General features: G+C 41.3%; 1 protein-coding gene across 9 annotated transcripts in view; it reads left to right on the top strand.

Moving 5' to 3' along the window:
* The window catches only part of AUTS2 (activator of transcription and developmental regulator AUTS2), a 733,730-nt gene extending 714,575 nt beyond the window's left edge, over positions 1-19,155 (top strand). For all 9 annotated transcript variants that reach the window (XM_062631898.1, XM_062631917.1, XM_062631889.1 and 6 more), the window contains 9 exons: positions 303-398; positions 2,137-2,208; positions 3,884-3,913; positions 4,770-4,841; positions 7,974-8,115; positions 8,644-8,721; positions 10,010-10,093; positions 10,987-11,209; positions 15,978-19,155. In XM_062631898.1, the coding sequence (XP_062487882.1) occupies positions 303-398; positions 2,137-2,208; positions 3,884-3,913; positions 4,770-4,841; positions 7,974-8,115; positions 8,644-8,721; positions 10,010-10,093; positions 10,987-11,209; positions 15,978-17,217 (2,037 nt within the window). In that variant the 3' untranslated portion in view covers positions 17,218-19,155. The remainder of the gene's footprint in view (positions 1-302; positions 399-2,136; positions 2,209-3,883; positions 3,914-4,769; positions 4,842-7,973; positions 8,116-8,643; positions 8,722-10,009; positions 10,094-10,986; positions 11,210-15,977) is intronic.
* Positions 19,156-19,961: the final 806 nt, after the last annotated feature.

Raw genomic sequence — 19,961 nt, 5'->3', positions numbered from 1 at the left:
TTAAGAATTAATAGTTGAATAATAAAGTCTCTTTTATGCTATGAGGGCCTAATCCAGGGGAGAGGTTGCTGACTTTATGAGTTTGGAACTGCTTTTAAGCTCTAAACATCATGACATTTGTCAACATTTCATTGACTGCTTTAACTAACATTGTTGCGGTGAGATCACTCTTCAATGCTTCTCAGTTTTCTCCATGTACCATTTTCCCTAATACTATGCAGAAATGCTTTCCCTGTCTTGTTCAACCTGTCTTCTTTTTTGACATGCGCTTGTATTTATGTTTTTCTGTCTTTCTGTTCCAGCTCTTTCACTCCTATCCTCCAGCTGTATCAGGTATTCCTCCCATGATTCCTCCAACTGGCCCCTTTGGCTCGCTACAGGGAGCATTTCAACCCAAGGTAAGAGGGAATTACTGGTATAGCTGTTACTGCTCAAATACATGGATGGTGAGAGCCGGGTTAGGTTTAGGGTTAGCATGTGGCTGAGATTCTGGAGCAGTGGACATCTTGATTTACAACCTAATTCCATAGAGGACAATTGGGTTTTCCCAAACTTACTACAAAGAGAAGTTATTTCTCATTAGTTTCAGATACTTTGAGTCAGAATCATAGAAAGTTTTGGGTTGGAAGGGACCTTAAAGCTCATCCACTTCCAACCCCCCTGCCACAGGCAGGGACACCTTCCACAAGAGCAGGTTGCTCCAAGCCCCTGTGTCCAACCTGGCCTTGAACACTGCCAGGGATGGGGCAGCCACAGCTTCTCTGGGCACCCTGTGCCAGCACCTCAGCACCCTCACAGGGAAGAGCTTCTGCCTAAGAGCTCATCTCAGTCTCCCCTCTGGCAGGTTAAATCCATTCCCCTTGGCCTGTCCCTACAGGCCCTTGTCCAAAGCCCCTCTCCAGGTTTCTTGTAACCCCTTTAGTCATTGGGAGCTGCTCTAAGGTATCCCCAGAGCCTTCTCTTCTCCAGACCGAACCAGCTCAGCTCTCTCAGCCTGACTCCAGAGCAGAGCTGCTCAGTATATCTACATACATTTAAAAAAACTCTCCAGGATGGCATAGTTAACTTTAGAAGCAATATAATTAGTTCCCAGTGTGCATTAATGTAAGAACATGTAATAATCAAGATTTTAAGAACTCATGATCATTATTGTTTACTCATTTCCATAATTATCTCACAGCTCCACCACAATGCAAGACACTGATTTAGTTCTCCTCTCATTTGTGGTAGCTGGGATAGATAAATGTGATGAGCTTGGGTTTTTTCCCCTTTTGTTTTCATGAAGTCACTCTTGATTTATAAGTGGGGGGAAATCATACTCTGTCGTCTGTAGTCTTTGCAACTAAAGACTGAAATCAGGACTGAAATTTCTGCAGAGAAGACACCTTCTTTCTTAAATTGGCCCATCCACTGTAATGACTGAATATGTAAATTGCAGTTCATTAGTGGAATTCTTCGTATGTATAGTAATCAGACTGTTAACAACTCTGTTACTTAATTGTTAGTTACACTGGAGCTGATTTCTTTTTTTCTTCATTTTAATGTAGGAAGAAGCTCTGTCTAAATGTAGGGTTTTGGTTGTTTTTTTTCCCCACAAAGCTGCATTTTGTTACATTAGCTGAATATTTACATTCAAATCATGGGAAAAGCTTTAATTTTGTCAACTGGATGTTGCTCTTTGCTGCTATCTGTATGGTAACAGTTCATTGTGGATGGAGCTCAGACCCTTGCACAGTGACTGAGGAGACTGACTGATGCTTTGTGTGCTGACAGTCAGGTTAGCAGCTTTAGCCACTTCAGTGCAGTATCCGTAAGGAGCAGAGCACAAGCTGGTCCTCCAAATACTGCTTTGGATGCCATATCATAAATATATTGCTAATCAGGTTTTTGATAGTGGATTTTTCAGTGTTAACAGTCACTGTTCCCTCATGTGTTTTGAATTGAAGTAATGGGAAATTGGTGCAAAATGAAAGTTTGAAAATTGAGATAATAATACAAAGTATATTATAATGATTACCCTGTTTCAAGAGTTTATCTTCATTGCTTAGGCAAATGTTAAAGTATCATTTTTCACTTCCTGCTGCTGTTATGTGTTGTATTCCTCATTAATGTTGTCTTTCCTTGTGGTATTTCTAGACTTCCAATCCTATTGATGTTGCAGCCAGACCTGGAACTGTCCCCCATACCCTTCTACAGAAAGATCCACGGGTCTGTATAAAATGCTATGTTTTTCTCAAGTAAAGCTCTTCCTCCTGAAAGCCTTTAATGCTGGAGCTGCCATCCTCAATATGTCCAAACTAGCATCTTAAAACTAAAGCTTAGCCTGAGCTGATTTAAGTCAGTGAGAAATAGAGAAGTTCTGTGTTAGCAATTTAGGTCCTGATCCTTCTGTTCGTCATTAGCAACAGCCAGTAGACACTGTGCAGTGGAAGATCTCTTCCCTTGCTGTCAGGAGGCACTCCCCAAGCCCAGGGGCAAAGGCACAAAAGTCCAGTGTAGGAATGTATAAATTCTCTTCAGGATTTATGTTTGTACTCTGTAATTGTTTTGAATGTGGGTAATGACAGTTATTCTCTTGGTTACTGTATCGTTGATTGCACCAGTGAAATGTGGATGCACTTTATTGATCACTTGGTGCCTCTGGATTTTCAAGTTCCAGCCTGTGTGAACAGCATTTATTGTCTCAGCACTTGGCCTCAGCTTTTTTTCTGCTGTTCGTGAATGCCCATGGGTTGTTTGTGTGTTTGAGTGAATGTACATTGTTTGTGATGAGGAACATCAGGCAGTTGTATTTTTAGCAGAAGTCTGACAAAAGGAATCGGAAGCTTTCCCTAAAAATCCCTCTTGTGGGTATGGCTGAACTTTGAAGCACTGCAGAGCAGTTTGCTTTGGGTGATGCCAAGTTCCAGTACTTTGGTTTGCTCATACTAAAAAAAAACAATTTTTGTTTGTTTTTTCTGTCTAATTGAAAAGATGATTAAGTCATTGAGGTTTATGCTCCCTTGCAACTGGTAGTGTAGTTTTGATTATTTCAAGCTGATGTATTGAGCCATCACTTCCTCTGCAAAGTACTTCTTACACCTGTAAATCTCCTTTAGTACTGCATTTCAATAAAGAGAATCCAAAAGAAATGAGAAGTAATAAATAGAATTGATTTTTCAGCATTAATTGGTGAAATGTGAGCAAAAAAGGAGAAGAAATTGACCCACCCCCAAAAAACAGGCTACACAAAAGAATAATAATGAGAAAATTGGGAGTTTTATACAGCCCCTGTTTACCAGCATCTGCTGCACTATGAAAAATACGTAAGGCTAAGCCCATTTGTGATAGAGAATGCAGCAGGCAAGCACTCAGGAAGGGCTCTTTGGAGGTACAATTCAGGAGGTAACACCATAGCCACTGAGCAGATACAGTCCTTGGTTTGCAGGAGTACATCTGAAACACATTCCAGCCCATTCCAACCCACTTCATGGGACCACGCCTGTGAAGAAGGCCCCTGTCCACTCCCCAGTCTTCTCGGAAGGCGAGCAGCTTTGAAAGATGAGAAGTTTGCCCAAAGGATAGCTCCATGGTGTTCTCCCGAGCAGTTATCCAGCCATTTCTGTAGTATTAAATCAACAAATTACTGGTGGTGCCAGAGGACAGAGCACTCTGTGTGAAGCTTGTTTAGTTGCTTGTCAACACTTGGGTACAACAGCTATGGGGGGAGGGAGAGCAGCTCAGATACAGAGGCTGAGGACTAATTATTATCCGAAAGGGCTTCATTTGAAAGTAAAATGATAACATTTTAATTTCATCTCTTAATGAAGCAATACAAATTTGTTAATTAGAGCGATTGTTTGAGTGACAGGCATGTAACCAAGCTGTCATTTTTTCTTCACAGTTGACAGATCCGTTCAGGCCCATGCTGAGGGTAAGAAATCTTCTCGTGATAACAGTTTGTCAGGCTTGTCTCAGTCCCCACCGGGTTGGAGCAGCAGACTCATTACAGAGCAGTGCTGTGTTCCAGCTCAGTGCTTTACAACCTGTTTGCTGAGCAGTGTGGTCAGTCCTTTTTCTCATGCATCTTCTGGTCACTTGAGGAAAAGGCACAAAGTTGTTTTCTGTTCTTCTCATGGAACCCTATTGTTGATAATCCTCCTATTGTGCTGGCTTAGAAAGTCCTGAGCCAAATCCTAGACACCTACCCTGGCAGGGATCCCCTGTCATGGATTCACAGACCGGTTTGGGTTAGAAGGGACCTTAAAGCTCATCCAGAGGGAGTCAGATTCATTTTGAAACCCAGAGTGATGTTTGAAAGCACTTTCATTTTCGCCTTTTGGTGGAAAAGCCGGTCTTGGAACAGCTGCACATTGGGAAATGAACTCCCTGTACAGTTGTGAAGCAATCCAGCCATGCAGAGCAGCTGCTGAGAGACAGTTGCATTGATCTCAGCAACACAAGCTGCATTCTTAGCCAGTGGCATGAGGAGATTACAAGAGTGTGTAAAATCTGAGCATGAGTTCATCTGGAGAGGAGAGAGACCAGGAGCATTCCTGGATATCCAGAGAAACTGCTTAGGAAGGGACAAATTCTTTGCATGCCTGGTTTCCCAAGAGGATGGTGCGGTACTGAAGGAGACCTTGTGCTTCTATTGTCTTGATACAGAGAATCCCCTAGACCAAAACAGACTGTGCTGAGAGGGGCCAAGAGTTGCTAGAATTAGAGTAACAGCATCATAGTGTTCTGAAAAGTTACTGATTGATGTTGTATCCCTTTTTTTTTTCCAGAAACCTGGAAAGTGGTGTGCTATGCATGTCCACATCGCCTGGCAGATATACCATCACCAACAGAAAGTCAAGGTCAGTCTTCTGGGCATGCCTGAATTTCACATGAGGCACACAGGGCAAACCTGCGTGAGGAAGAGTTTGCCTCTGGCTGTTAGCAGTTCTGTGCCATGGCTAATGTTTTGTTAAAGTAACCATATGTAGCATTATAGTGTAACCCTCCACTTCGTAGAGGTGGCATCTCAGAATTAAAATCACAGAGTCTCAAAGAAAAGTCTGTGCTAGCTTCTATCAAGGACACCAGGTCTTCCTGACAGCCACCGGTTTGTAGCTAGAAAGAGCGAAATGGGTGTGCCTGTGAGCTACAATATTGCTTTTGTTTATGACTGAGGACACAAATGTAGCAAGATTGGATGTTTTTAAGCCTGGAGAAGGTAGGCATGTGTATCCCATTCCTCTTATTTAGTGTGCACACCCAGAAGAGGGCACAGGAAGATTCCTGCTTGACCCTAAGATGCTTCATCCAGTGTGGGTGCACAGCCTCCCATCAGACTTTTTCCCAAGCTGTCTCATAGCTGGAGGTTGGGACCTCTGCGTGTCTGGGCTGGTCAGGCAGACACAGCCTCTCAGATGGGGTAATGTTATCCAGACACTCTCATTGCGCTGAATCTTTCCTTTGTTGCACATGTTTTGAGAATTCAAGGGTAAGGGCCGTGGCCATTTCAGGCTCTGCTGAAACAGAGGTCAGGGAAAAAAACAAATAATTTATTCTTCTAATAGTTAGGGTATTTCCAGTCTTAGTTCAACTGCATTTTCACTGCACATGGACTCTGAAGAAGGTTTCTTTCCCTTTAAAATATTTTCACTATATTTGTCAGTGACAATTCTGTGTTGCTCCTGCAGTTGTTCAGTAGGTCAGGCAAGGCTGGTGCTCTTTGTTGTTTATCCTTGTACTTCAGGAGTCCATAGCTTGTGTTGGGAAGTACAATTAACAAGGAGTCCATTGCACTTTGCAGTCTGTGCATGCAGTTGAATTGTATGAGGTAGTGCTATAGAAATATAAAGATGTTGAACAGCTACTAAAACCTGCAGCTAATAGAGTTTAAAAATAACCCTTTTAAACAAGGTTGACAGGTTAATTTGCTGCAGTAGACATATCTCTCTTCTTTGCTTCCTTATGTTTCCCCTGCTAGTGATCTTCATTCATCTTCCCACTATCAAGAAAGACAAGATTATAGACCTCGAGTGTTATATGTCCTTTTTCTTATTTTATTGAAAAGGTATTTTCTTGAAATGAAATTATTATTCCCATGCTATCTATGTCCTTTGAATCTTCCTTGATTTGATATTCAGAGAGAGGTCATACCCGTGTATTTATAACTTCTCATAAATGCCATTTTCATGCAGCCATTTCTTTTACCTAATACTTTTCTGTCTTGCATGTTAAAAAACAGGAATAAAGCCAAGAAGTACAGGAAAGGATGTTCCTTGACTTTTTGAAGCTGTGCATGATAATAATTTCAAGAGTAGTCGGGAAGTGCATTTCACTGTCTCAGTTTAGATCAGAACATTAGATACGGTTTGCAATCAGTAAGGCAAGTAGGCTGATGTCCCCATGGGCTGTCAGACTCACACACAGAGGGAAAAGCTACCATTAAACCATGTCACTAAGAGCCTCATCTACATGGTTTGGGAACACTTCCAGGGATGGTGACTCTGCCACTGCCCTGGGCAGCCTGTTCCAATGCCTGAGCACCCTCTGGGAAAGGAATTGTTCCTAATCTCCATTTAAACCTTCCCTGGAGCAGCTTGAGGCTGTTATCTCTTGTCCTACCGTTTGTTACTTGGGAGAACAGACAACTTCTACCTCACTATAACCTCCTGTCAGGTAGTTGTAGAGAGTGATAAGGTCCATTCACAGCATAAAAATCTGGCACTCAGGCTTCAAGGGAGGCATGTTTCTGAACTTTGCTTCTTTAAAAGCATGACCTTCACTTGGCCATCTTTTCCATGGCAGTATTCTTGCAGACCGTTACCTCAAACCATTGCTAAAACCATTTTTGTAGTTGTTTTTTTTGTCCTCGTAGCTACATAGACATATTATTAGCACTTGAAAAACAGCTACTAGGCATGCACATTAACTTGGTCATAACTTTTTAATATGCATATTTATATCACTGTAATGGTCTGGACTCTGAGCTGGCACAGTATTAAACACTGATTTATAAAGCGTAAAAGCTGCAGAATGACTGTTAAGATCTACTGGTTCAGTGTGGCCCATTTGTAAATCTTTTCAGCTGACCTGCACAGTTAATCAGCAAGCTGTGTCTGGGGAGTTCTGGGAATTGGGAATTTGGTTTTCCTCTTCATTCTCTAAAACTACTAAAGTAGGGACCACTGACATGAGTCCATGGCACAAAGAAGAGCCTATCCTTCATCCACTTAGCATTAACAATACAGCTGCCTCAGCAAATTTACCTTAATAAAGAAGCCTGCTGCTTCTGATACCCACAGTGATACAGTGCCTTAAGTTTGCAGTGCAAACAGTCAGAATGGGACTTAAGTTTTTTCGACTCTACCACACTTCATCTGTAATTGGATTCATTTTAGCCCCTCGTTTGCTCGGTTGCAGCTTGAGAGGTTATGAAGATATACTGCATCAAGTGTGTGTGGACTGCAGCTCACATTGAAATCAGTGGTTCTGGTGTCCACTGTCTGGCAGGGGATTGCTGCAGGGGGAAGAGGGCAGCTGCCTCTGCTGCGGTTGGTGCTTTCACCCAGCTGTAACAGGCCTGCCCACCCAGGATCAGATCCAAACTAACATTCCTCTTCAGCTTTCTTGTTATTATTTAAAGACAGACCTATTCTTACAGCTAAGCCAGCTTCTGAGGTCCCTTCAAAGATTCTTACGTGTGTTATTTTAAGTCAGGTCTGAGCTGAAGTGCTTTGCTCCAGAGGGATGGATGTGAGCATATGTGAAACACAGTTGAGATTGGTGGAGAAATGTGCATTGGGAGCCTGAGATTTTCTTCCTCTGCTTCCCTTCCAGGAAAATAGCTGTTCACCTATTCTCAGCGTCCAAAAGTTAATATTCTGCTTAAAATATGAGTTAGTATGAATAAATTGCTATAACCACATCATTCTGAAAGTGCCTTTTGCTGCTGTTGTATAGGACAGTCTCTTCCAAATGCTGCTCTTGCATTTCAGAAACAGATGCAGTCTGATCCGCACAAGCTGGACTTTGGCCTGAAACCAGAATTCCTGAGCAGGCCACCAGGTCCCAGCCTTTTTGGAGCTATCCACCACCCCCATGACCTGGCCCGGCCCTCAACTCTCTTCTCCACAGCCAGTGAGTACTGACAAGTGAAATCTCCTTGTGTCACACTCATTAAAATGCTCACCCTTGCCATGTTAAAAGGAAATTTCCCTTATGCTTTGGCTTATGAACTGTCTGGAAGATGTGCCAGCAGCTGTTAGTCTATATGATAAATATATTTTAAATTATTCTCTGTGCTTTTGAAAAAGTTCAATCTGCTGAAATGCCAGACAGGTAGTAAATGGAGGAACATTTCTTCACACAGTGATGTCTAATGCATCATGGAAGTGACAACAAGTTGGAAATAAGTTGTATTTCACATGCTTTTGGTTTTTTACCCATACCAAAACGTTTCCCCCCTACCCCTTGTATTCTAACTGGGAATTTCTGTTTGGAAAAGCAGTGATATCTAAAAGATCCTGACACAAGAGCCTTGCCCAGTGTACAGTAATCTCTGCTGACGTGAGCTGCCATTCAAGAACTGATAGTCAGGCACAGGGCACAGCGAGTCCCTTCCTGAGCTTTTGGTAGAAATTGACCATTTCTGCTTTGTTTTGGCAGGCGGGGGTCATCCAGCCGGCACCCCTTTTGGCCCACCACCTCACCACAGCAACTTCCTCAACCCAGCTGCTCACTTAGGTACGTTTTCTTTGCAACTAACTAGGAGTGAATACAATGCAGAAGTAACGTGCATTGACTGTTGAGACCACTGAAGGTTTTCCACGTGGAGACGCTTGTGACTATCTTGCCTTCTTAATCTTTACATATGGCACATTTTAGCCATTAGCCAAGTAGCTGGTCTAAATGCACATCATAGTATCACTGACAGCATGTTTTGAAATGCTTCTGAGAACATCTGCATGTTAGAGGAGCAGAGTAACAGGGCTGGTTAGGTTTCACTGTAGTCATGTTTATAACCAAGTCAGAAAAAATGCTGTAAGATTAAGGCTTCAGTTCATAGAGATGTTTCTTTTCTTAATTCCTATTTAAATTGTCTGCTTTTCCATTTAAGTGAGTGGGAAATGTAGCCTTAGAATCTTGTGAGCTGGCCTCAAATGTATCCATTAGTGAAAATCAGTGAATGCACAGTTAAAACCACAACTACCCAAGTTGCTGATGTTGTACCAGGATGGTCTGCTGGTTGTGGGAGCATCTGAAATGAAGACTCTAAGCTGGCATTTTATTTTGCATGGGGAAGGGTTTGGAAAGGTCACAGAATTGATAACAGCAGACACACATTGGAGGTTTATTGTTCTGCCCTTAGCTGCTTATAGAAAACACTAGGTTTGGTCTTCCTAAACACCAGTGATGGCATTTATCAGAAGTAGTTTCATCAAAATGCTTAGACTTCCTCAAAAAGAACTGGGAAGAGAATTTGTTTCCCATGACTTACCAATACTTTTCAGTCTAGTTTTCTATATGGTATTAGCAACAAATATTAAGAGAAATATAAAATGTTAAGGTCAGCATGACACACCAGTATAATAGGACATTTTATTTATATCCTGGCTATGGTTTAGGAGACATGGCCTGAAGGTTTTAGGAGCACAGTTGCCAGAGTTAATAATAGTCTTGCCTAGCCAGGGACATTTCCTGACAAAGAGCATGGAATTAAATTGGAATAAAAAGAAATAAATATGGAGATGATTGCAGGTTTTAAATGAATGAGGTACTTACGCTGAAGCGCAGGCCTTAATACTGGGTCTACTTTAACATCTTGTTTTGATTGGAAGAGGAAGTTTTCCTAGTAAGATGATCCCATACATACTGTCTGGAAAAAAATAGCGGTTTATGTCCCAGTCACAGCTGTGTTGTGAGAGGATGATGTTCAGCTGCTGGTGAGCACAGGCAGAGCTTTCATGCTGTAATGCAGTTGGATAACACGCTCATGCTTCATGATAAGCTGCAGCTCTTTCTTGGTTTGCAGAGCCTTTCAATCGACCTGCTTCCTTCAGCGGCCTCACTGCAGTGGGTAGTAACGCCTTCGGGGGACTGGGGAACCCCACAGTCAGTGAGTAACCTCTTTGTTTATCAATTCCTCTTTGCTGTGTAACTCAGGATATTGAGTGATGGGGACTATTTGCGTTCTTTTTTTACCAGTTGCTTAGACCATATACCACTAAGAATTTGAAAATTGACCTTTTTTCTGTAAATTACAGCAATTTTTAGCATCAGTAAATTGTTTTCTGTTAGTTACTTAATAGTTTGGGTTCAGCATAGTGCTAAATGTTACCATTACGTCATTCAGTAAAAGAAAGGGGAAAAGAAGAACATAGAACCTTTGAGACTAAGGAGTTTGTGTAATTTCTGATGTTTTTGTTGCATGTTCAAGGCTAGTTAATGTGTGCAGCATCCCTAGCTGTGGATGAGACATTTTATTTTCCTTTCTCACCAGTAATTCAGGACATTAGCCTGGAAAAGATTACTAACCTGCGTTTATTTGTCCAGGATCATAAACATTTCTCTAGATTTGGCCAGTCACAAAAGATCATCCTTTTAGAAATCACTGTCTTTCTCCATACTTCCAATCTGGCATGATTTTGGTCACATATTATTTTACTTTGGTTCAGGATCAAATTCAACAAGTTCCATTATTTATAGTCTGTATAATGGCCATTTCCTGATGTCGCCAAACTGTTTGGAATAAGGATCATTGTCACTTCGATCTTACTGCTTCATCCCTTGTCAATTTTATCCACAGCATTTCCCTTTCCAATTAAAACAGCTGCCCATTTTTAGGAATGAGACCCTCTAATGAATCTCTGTTAATTTCCTTTCCTTTTCCAGCTCCCAATAATATGTATTCATTTTAACTCTGAGTGCTGTAAAACTTGTTTTGGTAAGTACCTTCACTAGAGCATACCTTTTTCTTAAACCTTTTTGTTTTCCACTTCACCATTTCAGCACCCAACTCAATGTTCGGCCACAAGGATGGCCCCAGTATGCAGAGCTTTAGCAACCCTCACGAGCCCTGGAACCGACTGCACCGAACTCCTCCTTCGTTCCCGACCCCTCCGCCCTGGCTGAAGCCAGGAGAGCTGGAGCGCAGTTCATCTGCTGCAGCTCATGACAGAGATAGAGATGTAGATAAACGAGACTCATCTGTTAGTAAAGATGACAAAGAAAGGTACGAAAGAACACTTCCAAGAATTGTCTAGTTCAAAGCTTGGGGCTCTGTTCCGCTTTTAACCCTTCCCAGCCTGGCACATTGTTAAACCACAGCTTCAGGAGAGGGACACCTGCAGAGCTGACACCATTGCTGCCTGCAATACGAGGCACTACAGATGATGCAGGTTTCTAACTGAGGTGTTTCCTACTGCATCTGTTTCTCTTCTCACTTGCACTGCACTTCATGAGAAGGAGCTTTGCTGGAGCAGAGCTCAGGCTGTGTCAAGTGAGAATAGAATCAGACCCACACACTCTGTTACCTTGTGGGTCACGTTGTCATAGGTCTTCTGATGACCTACGTGTAGATAGGTGCCTGACAGGATTATTAAAAGGATTGTAAAGGCCATCAGACGCATACCTGCACCTTGGAATACTTAAATAACTTAATAAATTGGACCCTATCTGCAAAACAAATAAAGCTACCTCCCTCTTCAAAAATGGACTGACCAGAGGGACCACTGATGGAGTTGTACAATTCTAACACTGTAAAATGCACCACCTATGTCATGTTCCAATACCACCATAAGTTTCAGTGCATGCAGTTCAATAAATGAACCTTAATTCCCCTCCAAAGAGCCATACACACACCCACTGCTATTACACACCTTCAAGCACAGTTTCTATTCAGTGTTTTACATGGATTTGCACACTAACATGTCCAGGCTGGGAAGGGTTAATGGAAAGTAAAACCTGGTCATATTTTTTTTGTCAGGACTGTTCCCATTCTGCAGTTAATTTAGTAACAATTCCTCTTAGCATTTGAGTACCAAATTATAAGAATTTGCCATTCAGCAAGTGTCATGCCTTCCTTGAAAAATGTAGAGAGGCTGATTTCAGCTTTTTCGGTTGTGGCTTAATGGCTTTCCTGTTCAGTTTGCACATTACGTTGCTACATAATGGCTCTTGTTTCTAATTTTTTACCATAGAAGAATATTTAGGAGATGGGCTTTTCTGACTTCTCTGTCACTGACCCAAATATAGGCATTAGTAGCCTGTTCTAAAAGAAGTTATGCTAACATATTAGATACTCTAAAATACATTGAAGAGCTTTTCTGTATTGTTGTAAAATGTGAAGAGCAAGTCAAACTACAGATCTTTTCACCTACATTTTCCATTGGAATATTTTCTGTTTGGTAGCATAGCTTCATTATTTTCATGTCTGCTGTTAATGCTTCAAAATAAATTGCTGTTACAAATTAGAGATTCTGTCCTGCAAAATGCTTAAGCATGTGAGTAACTTTACTGGCTTGAATGGCAAAGCATTTTAGTTACTAATGATATGGGTAGTCTTTAGAATTATGATTTCAGTTGGTGTTTTGTTGTTTTCTTGTCAAGTGTTCCTGCTGAAGAAAATCCCTTTCCAAAATACATTCCTTGCAAGCTGCTTTGGCATTGCCTGAACTCCATATCATAGCTCAGAACATATTTATTTTCAATAATTTGAGAGCTTACAAATGAGCATCATTCATGCTTCATACTTCTGTGCAATTATGGCTACCAGTTCAGTACAGTTACATTTTCACTGATCCAGTGTTGTTGTGCATCCATCTGTGTGGTTCTGAAGAGTTCTACTTTGCAGCATGCTCACACTGTCGCCTGTAGGAGAAGATGCTGAGAATCCCTTCGTGGAGACATGCTCCCTATGTAGATAATGTCTGGAGCAGTTTGTGAGCCTCTCATACCTGTTCTTGCATCTTGAGTGGCACCCAGCAGGGCGAGGATGTAGCCCTGCTTTCTATGTGAGGTCCCAGTCTTTGTTACCTGTGTTTGCCAAAAAAACTTGGTTTGCCCAAACAGGAGAACTAGGAATCCAGATTTCTTCTGTTAACAGTGGAAAGGGTACCTCAGAGGTGCCTCTTAGGTTGGCTCTTCCCCATCTAAGCTTGGTGTGAGAGTAGGGTGCAGTGAATCAGTGGTTCCTCTTCTTGGATAAGCTGCATGGCTACTGCTCCACAGCCCCCTTCCAGCTAGACTGGGATAAGGTAAACCCCTCAAGATAGCTTAGATAATATGAAAGTAAAATCTCTGAACTTTCCCTAGGTGCAGAGCAGGCTGGGGAATTACACTGCAGTGACCTCATTCACTCCCCACCTTCTCCTGGAGCATTGTTTGCAGTTGCAAAGGGTTTTTTATTTTGCTTTAAGAATTCTCTTATTCCAGCCCAGCATTAGGGAAAATACCAGTAAAAACAGCTGCTGTGAAAAATAGGATTTGTGCCTTCTCAGTGGTATTTTGTTCAAAAGATGTCACTGAACAATTCCATTCTAATAATGCCATTCACGTGTATGTAATCCCAGAGCATTAAAAAAAACCCACCCAAGAATCTATTGAGCTTTTATCAACATAAATTGGACAAAATACTCAGCATAAGATAAGCATGTTTCAGTGTAGCACACAGCCTCAAAACATACCTCTCTTAGTAAAAAGGTCATTTGAGAACATGATCTTAAGTTTCTCCTTTGTGGAGGCAGAGGCTTAGAGCTGTTCCTGTATTATTAACCTAAGGAGCCCTTGACAAATTTGAGAATAAAAAATTATGCCCTCTCTGACCAGGGAACTACATGTAGTTCACTTAAGAGAGCTACATAATCAATAGCCTCTTGAGCTAATACCATGACTGTAATTGAATAGGATGACACTGGCAAAGGAATATGTTCTTTTGGTTGCACATATATTTTTCTTTAGTTACAGAAAATGCCTGTTACTGTGTCTAAATTTTATACATAATTTTAAATATGTCAGTTACATACAAAGTTGATTAAATATCAGTTAAAGGACTCGATGAGCTCTCTAAGTGAAGTAGAACAATTGGGAGTGTCCTCTGAACTGGTCACATCAGCAAAACGAATAAAAGACTAGGTATTGCAGGGTCCAGCCACTGCTTTCCCAGAGTCAAAGAAGTAGTCTTGACATTGAGAAGCTTTCATTGAAGTGCTTTGACTTGGTCTCTCTGTGCCCAGATCTGGAAACTGTTAAATCAAATGAAAAGCAAAAGGAGGGAAATGAGAGCCAGGACACAATTTCCAGACTGTTCAGGGCACGGTCAGAGCAGAACCTGATACCAAGGAGTTAGTTGGTGCTCAGTGCAGACTGGGAAGTTCTGTTATCAAATGCTCCATCTTACAAGTGTTTTCTAAGTCATGTTCTGGCCTCTCAGAGGTCTCTCAGACATGGCTCATAAAATGACAGTTTCAACAGGTCAGTCTAGATACATCTGGTGAGATTATAATAATGAGAGTTCCTTTTCAAAGACATTTTTTTATGCAGTTGCTTCAGTTTCACCAACCAAAAGTACCTCCAGGTAGAAATCTTACACAGGTCAGTTCAGCAAAGCAGAAAATACATAAGTGAAGGAGCAGGTGTCCACTCCAGAGTCATCCTCTGAGTTGCCGTTCAGCCAGTCAGAATTGCTCATCTTGCCCAGACCGAGTTCCAACCTGCTGTCCTCATCCAAGTGTGTTCAGGTTACACATTACTAAGCAGAGACTGCAGTACCCAAGGAAAAACCATGTAACCTGGAGCTGGTGGGGACTTCAGAGGGACCTTGCTGCTTATCCCTCACTTTTGCCTTTATCAGCACGTTGTCCATCACTCTGCATGGAATGGGATTTCCATACTTAGCCAGCAGTACATGTCCAGGGATTAGATTTACCTGATGAATTTGATTCATTTGAAATAGGAAGTCTTTTTCACTTAGCGTTGCCCATAACAATCCGTAGTCACCACTGCTTCCAGAAAAGTAATTGGTACAGTCTATTCACATATTTAGGTTTTTGTCCACTGCCAAACAATAATTCTCTAATATGTTGTGCATCATAAGTAAGTTTGAAAGATGGAATGAATTCACATGTTTTGAGGCTCTCTAACATTGGGAGGGAGATGCCCTTGTCCTGGCCCTGCTCTGCTTGCTCTAGCCTACAAATGGGAAAGGGTTGGTAATCTGAAGAGCAACTAACTCCAGAGAGGTGATGTTTTCAGAGCTAGCATGAATGATGGGCATGTAGGGTAGACTGATCTCTACTGAGAAAGTCAACACAAGCCATGCATGATGGCCACCTCTATTAAAACACTCGCACTGAGGGAGGAGTGCCTGCCTGTTCAGAGGGGTGGGTTGCTGGTACAGGTATCTTGAGAGGTTTCTGGTTTCTTTTTTAAGAAGTAAATTGAACTGAAAGAAGTACCTTAAAAATTCAAAGGTTGAAGAGAACAGAGGAAAGAAATTAGTAACATACATAGGTCTAGAAATGTTTTAAAGTCAATTGAACAAAATGTCATTTATTTTCTCAAATGTATTCTTAATAGAAGAAGCAGGTAAAATACTATTAACCATGGAATTTGGATTTAATTACCTCCCTTTTTTGGATAAAATTAGTATGGTTTTATTTTTCTCTTTCTTCTTTGCAAACAGTTAAGGCTGTTGTCTTAGAAACATGTACTACAGATAGATTCACTTGGTAGCCTTCTGTGGACTTCAGTGTTTGAAATCTCAATCAACTCATTCACAAAGCAGCTTTGGGGATCTTCATCTTCTGGGCCAAGATAATAGAATAGGCCTAGCTTAAAGATGGGATGTTCTTCCGGTGTTTGGGTGTGCAAAAGGAACAGTGCATTTAATGGTGCATGTTACTAGCTTTCTGCAAAGCAACAAGTATAAATCAGACACCTGAGATGCTTTGTTGTATTTGCAGTGTCTCATGCCTTCATTTTTACACTTCTCTTTCTTCTAGGGAGAGCATTGAGAAAAGACACTCCAGCCATCCTTCGCCAGCACCTATCCATCCAGTAAACTCCCTCGGACATAATCGCAGCTCAAACGAGCAGATCAGGAGCCATCTGAATCCCGAGGTTCGAGAGAAAGAGAAACCCAAAGAACGAGAGAGGGATCACTCCGAATCTCGGAAGGAAATTAATGTTGAAGAGCACAAGGTGAAGGACAACTATATTTCGGAGAAAGAAGGCCTGAGCCATGAAAGCCGAGTGGTGGAAGAGTCTAAGCAAATGCCCAGGGTTCCTTCACCCTATGCTAGGCCCCCCGTTGTGGAAAGCACCAGGCCTAACAGTACTTCAAACCGTGAGGCTGAGAGGAAGAGCGAGCCAGCATACGATAATCCGAAGAAAAGCAACGAAGTCAAAGTGAAGGAGGAGAGAAAGGAAGACCATGATGTTCAACCTGAGGGACCTCAGACTCATAGATCATCTGATCAGCCACCACCTATATCTACATCCAACGTCCATCCAAGTCCTTTAGTGTCTATGCCCATGACTGTAGGTGTAGCTGGTATACATCACATGAACAGCATCAGTGGCCTGGATAGGACTCGCATGATGACCCCTTTTATGGGAATTAGCCCGATTCCTGGTGGAGAGCGTTTCCCCTATCCTTCTTTCCACTGGGATCCAATGAGAGATCCTTTAAGAGATCCATACAGAGAGCTAGATATTCACCGGAGAGACCCCCTGGGCAGAGACTTTTTGCTAAGAAATGACCCCCTTCATCGTCTTTCTACGCCAAGATTATATGAAGCAGATAGGTCATTCAGGGATCGGGAACCTCATGACTACAATCACCACCACCATCACCACCACCCTCTCTCTGTTGACCCTCGACGTGAGCATGAAAGGGGCAACCACCTGGATGAGAGGGAGCGGTTGCACATGCTCAGAGAGGACTATGAACATGCACGCCTGCACTCAGTTCACCCTGCCGCCTTGGATGGGCACCTGCCTCACCCAAGCCTGATCACGCCAGGACTGCCTAGCATGCACTACCCCAGAGTCAGTCCTCCGACGGGACACCAAAATGGCATCCTCAACAAAACTCCCCCCACAGCAGCTCTCAGTGCCCCTCCACCTCTTATTTCTACTCTGGGACCTCGGCCTGGGTCTCCCAGAAGGACTACTCCTCTGTCAACAGAGATGAGAGAGAGGCCTCCTTCTCACACCCTCAAGGACATTGAGGCTCGATAAAGAGAGTAAGACTAAATAAAAACCAGAGAAAGAGGGACAGAAAGTTGTAAATGAACATAATATAAAGACCTTCTTACTAGTCATTGATACAGACTGGGGATGTGACCCACTGTACAATATGTATAGACCTGAGTGCAAAGATTTTGAAATGGTTTTTTTGTATATTCTATGTTGAAATTTTCCAGATCTTTTAGCCAAGTTCATGTTCCTCGTGTCTCCTCCTCTATTTTATTTCTAGTTTAAAAATTTCAGAGTTTGAACTGAAGAACAAGACATTAATCTGAATGATTTGACTAGCAACAAGCCACCACCAATGTCAACCATACAAAGCTCTTTCAGACCAGAAGTGAAGACAATTGTAGATATTTATGTAAAAAGATTGCTTCATGGGTTAATGGTTCATATATGCAAAAAGGGTAAGATGAAAGCTTTACTTTGTACAAATGTAAATAGATAAAATTAAGTAACATAATACATTAATACTTCTTAAACTGTGCTATTTGCAAACTTAATATTGATCAACACAGTCTGCTTATGCTGTGTTACATATATTGTTATAGACAGCTAAACCCCTTCAACTATGCAATGAATTTTAAGGCTTTTCACAAAAGCCTTTATAACTCAAAGGAGCCTTTTCAACACACAACATAATTAAAGTCATATTTTCCCTGAACAAGCTCATCTATAATAGAAACCTCTTTCTCTTGCTTGTTTGGATGAAGAAACAGCCCATTACAAGTGTCATTTTCTGTCTGAACCCCTGCACCAAGAGGCTGATGTTACTGTAGCTCATGTACTCCTTAGAACACGTCAGGGTTAGCGGTGTGTAACCTCTGGTACTGTAGTTGTACAGGTTGGGTTTCAGTCACATTAATCTGAGTTAAATAATCAAATACTGGGTATTTTCCAGAACTTTGTCACTTCACATGTCAAATTTATTTTGGAAGAACATCTGCTTATAGCCATTCATGTCTGGGTTTATTGCCAGTGTGGCATTTTTGTCTGTACACACACTGGTTTGGGTTTTTTTAAGTGATTTTTAGCTACATTGAAACAAATCCTACAAGAAAGGTAATACTTTTCTAAATAATGGATATGTTTTCACAGTGGATCAGTAGTTGAATTAATGAACTCTTATGCAGATTTCATAATGCAATTTCTTGTACATCAGTTGGTAATAAAGTCTGTGCATAGCTAACAGGCCAGCCTTGTTGTTCCCCAATCACAGAAGACATGAAATAACATGCAGAACACGGTCCTTTGGAAGGATATGCATCGGTCTTCTGAAACCTGTCTTTTCATAACACAGTTTTTTATAACGCGTTCAGTTTCTTGTCTAAATATTTGGAGAGAATATGACTTTATCAGAGAGAATTCACTATCTTGTCTACTGGACTGTAAAATATATGTATGAAATAAAATTAGTTCCATTGGTCTTCTAGTGTATGAAAGTGCTATCTGAAGTTGTTACCCTGTTTTGGCAAAAAAGAAAAAGGAAAAAAAAATAAAAAAGTTACCTACAGACAGTTGTTTCTAATGCTCAGAGATCTATTTTAGTAGTCAACTGAAGGTTTAGTTGTGAGCTTCAGATTTTGTGAACTCCAGATGTTGTGCAGTGGTTCTTTTCTTTCTTTCTTTCTTTTTTTTTTTTTTTGGTTGGTTTTGGTTTCTTTCTTTTTTTTAAGAACAAAAGGAAAACGAAAAAAAAAACCCAACCCTGAAGAATATGTACACTGGAACCGTAGTGGTAGCTTTCAGTATTGTAAAGAGATTGTTATATACGAACCTTTTTGCTGTTTATCCTGTATGTAATAAAGTCCTTTCTAGATCCTATGTGAAAAGCAAAGTGAAGCGGCTCTCAATCTTCAGCATGTTTCCTCATCAGCGAAGACTTGTGTAATGTAAATTGTGCCATGTTATTAAAAAATGTGAACTAAACTGCTAGGTGCTTCTTTGTGTGGAGTACCCCATCAGTGCTATGGGGAAGAAAGACCTTTTCCCACGAGTGGGGTTTTGTTCAGAATTAAAAATGTAAAGGAAAAGGCAAGCTTTTCTAAGGCATCTTATTAAAATTATTCTAGAAATGAGGAAAAAAGGAACAAAAAGGAAATCAGATCCTTGGCCTGCCAAGATTCTTTTAAATGTAGTTAACTCCCTTCTTACATCAGCTTTGAGTTAAGTGACCAATTGGTCTTTCAGGAGAGTCCCATACTTAAGCATGTGGCTCTGTGTCAAGCCCTTTTGTCAATCTGTGCAGTTCCACACAAGCCAATGGCTTTTTACCAGTTTTCATCTGCTAATGATATGATTATCAATTACTATGATATCAATTACAATTTATACCTATGTATGTCCAGTTTCCTCCACTTAGTTCTTCATAATTCAGCTTTCATTGTATCCTGGTGGTTTTTGTTTGTTTTTTTTTTGGGGGGGGGGGAAGCTCCTCATACATGATTTCCAGGACATTTCTTTTAGTTCAGGTTTTTACAAGCTTGTGCACACTTCAAACCTTTATCCAGAGTTGCTTTGGCAGAGGTAACCTGTGACACTGCAGTTTGCTTCCTTGAGCAAGTCTTAGGCAATCTTTCTTCTCCCTCAATATCTGTCAGTTGTTTTGGTAAGCAATTAAATGTATGCAGCTGTATATTCAAGTTTGGGTTTGTTTCTCTCTTCAGCCCTGGAGCATTTCTGGCTGTATTCTGCTCTTATGTAAATCTGATGAAAGCAAAATTTGCCTGAATTTC

The sequence above is a fragment of the Pezoporus occidentalis genome, unplaced genomic scaffold (genome assembly GCF_034315485.1).
Source record: "Pezoporus occidentalis ecotype Australia unplaced genomic scaffold, CSIRO_AGI_Poc_V1 ctg110, whole genome shotgun sequence".
NCBI lineage: Eukaryota > Metazoa > Chordata > Aves > Psittaciformes > Psittacidae > Pezoporus > Pezoporus occidentalis.
The sequence above is the reverse complement of the archived record's forward strand: the minus strand, read 5'-3'. Positions and strand labels throughout refer to the sequence as shown.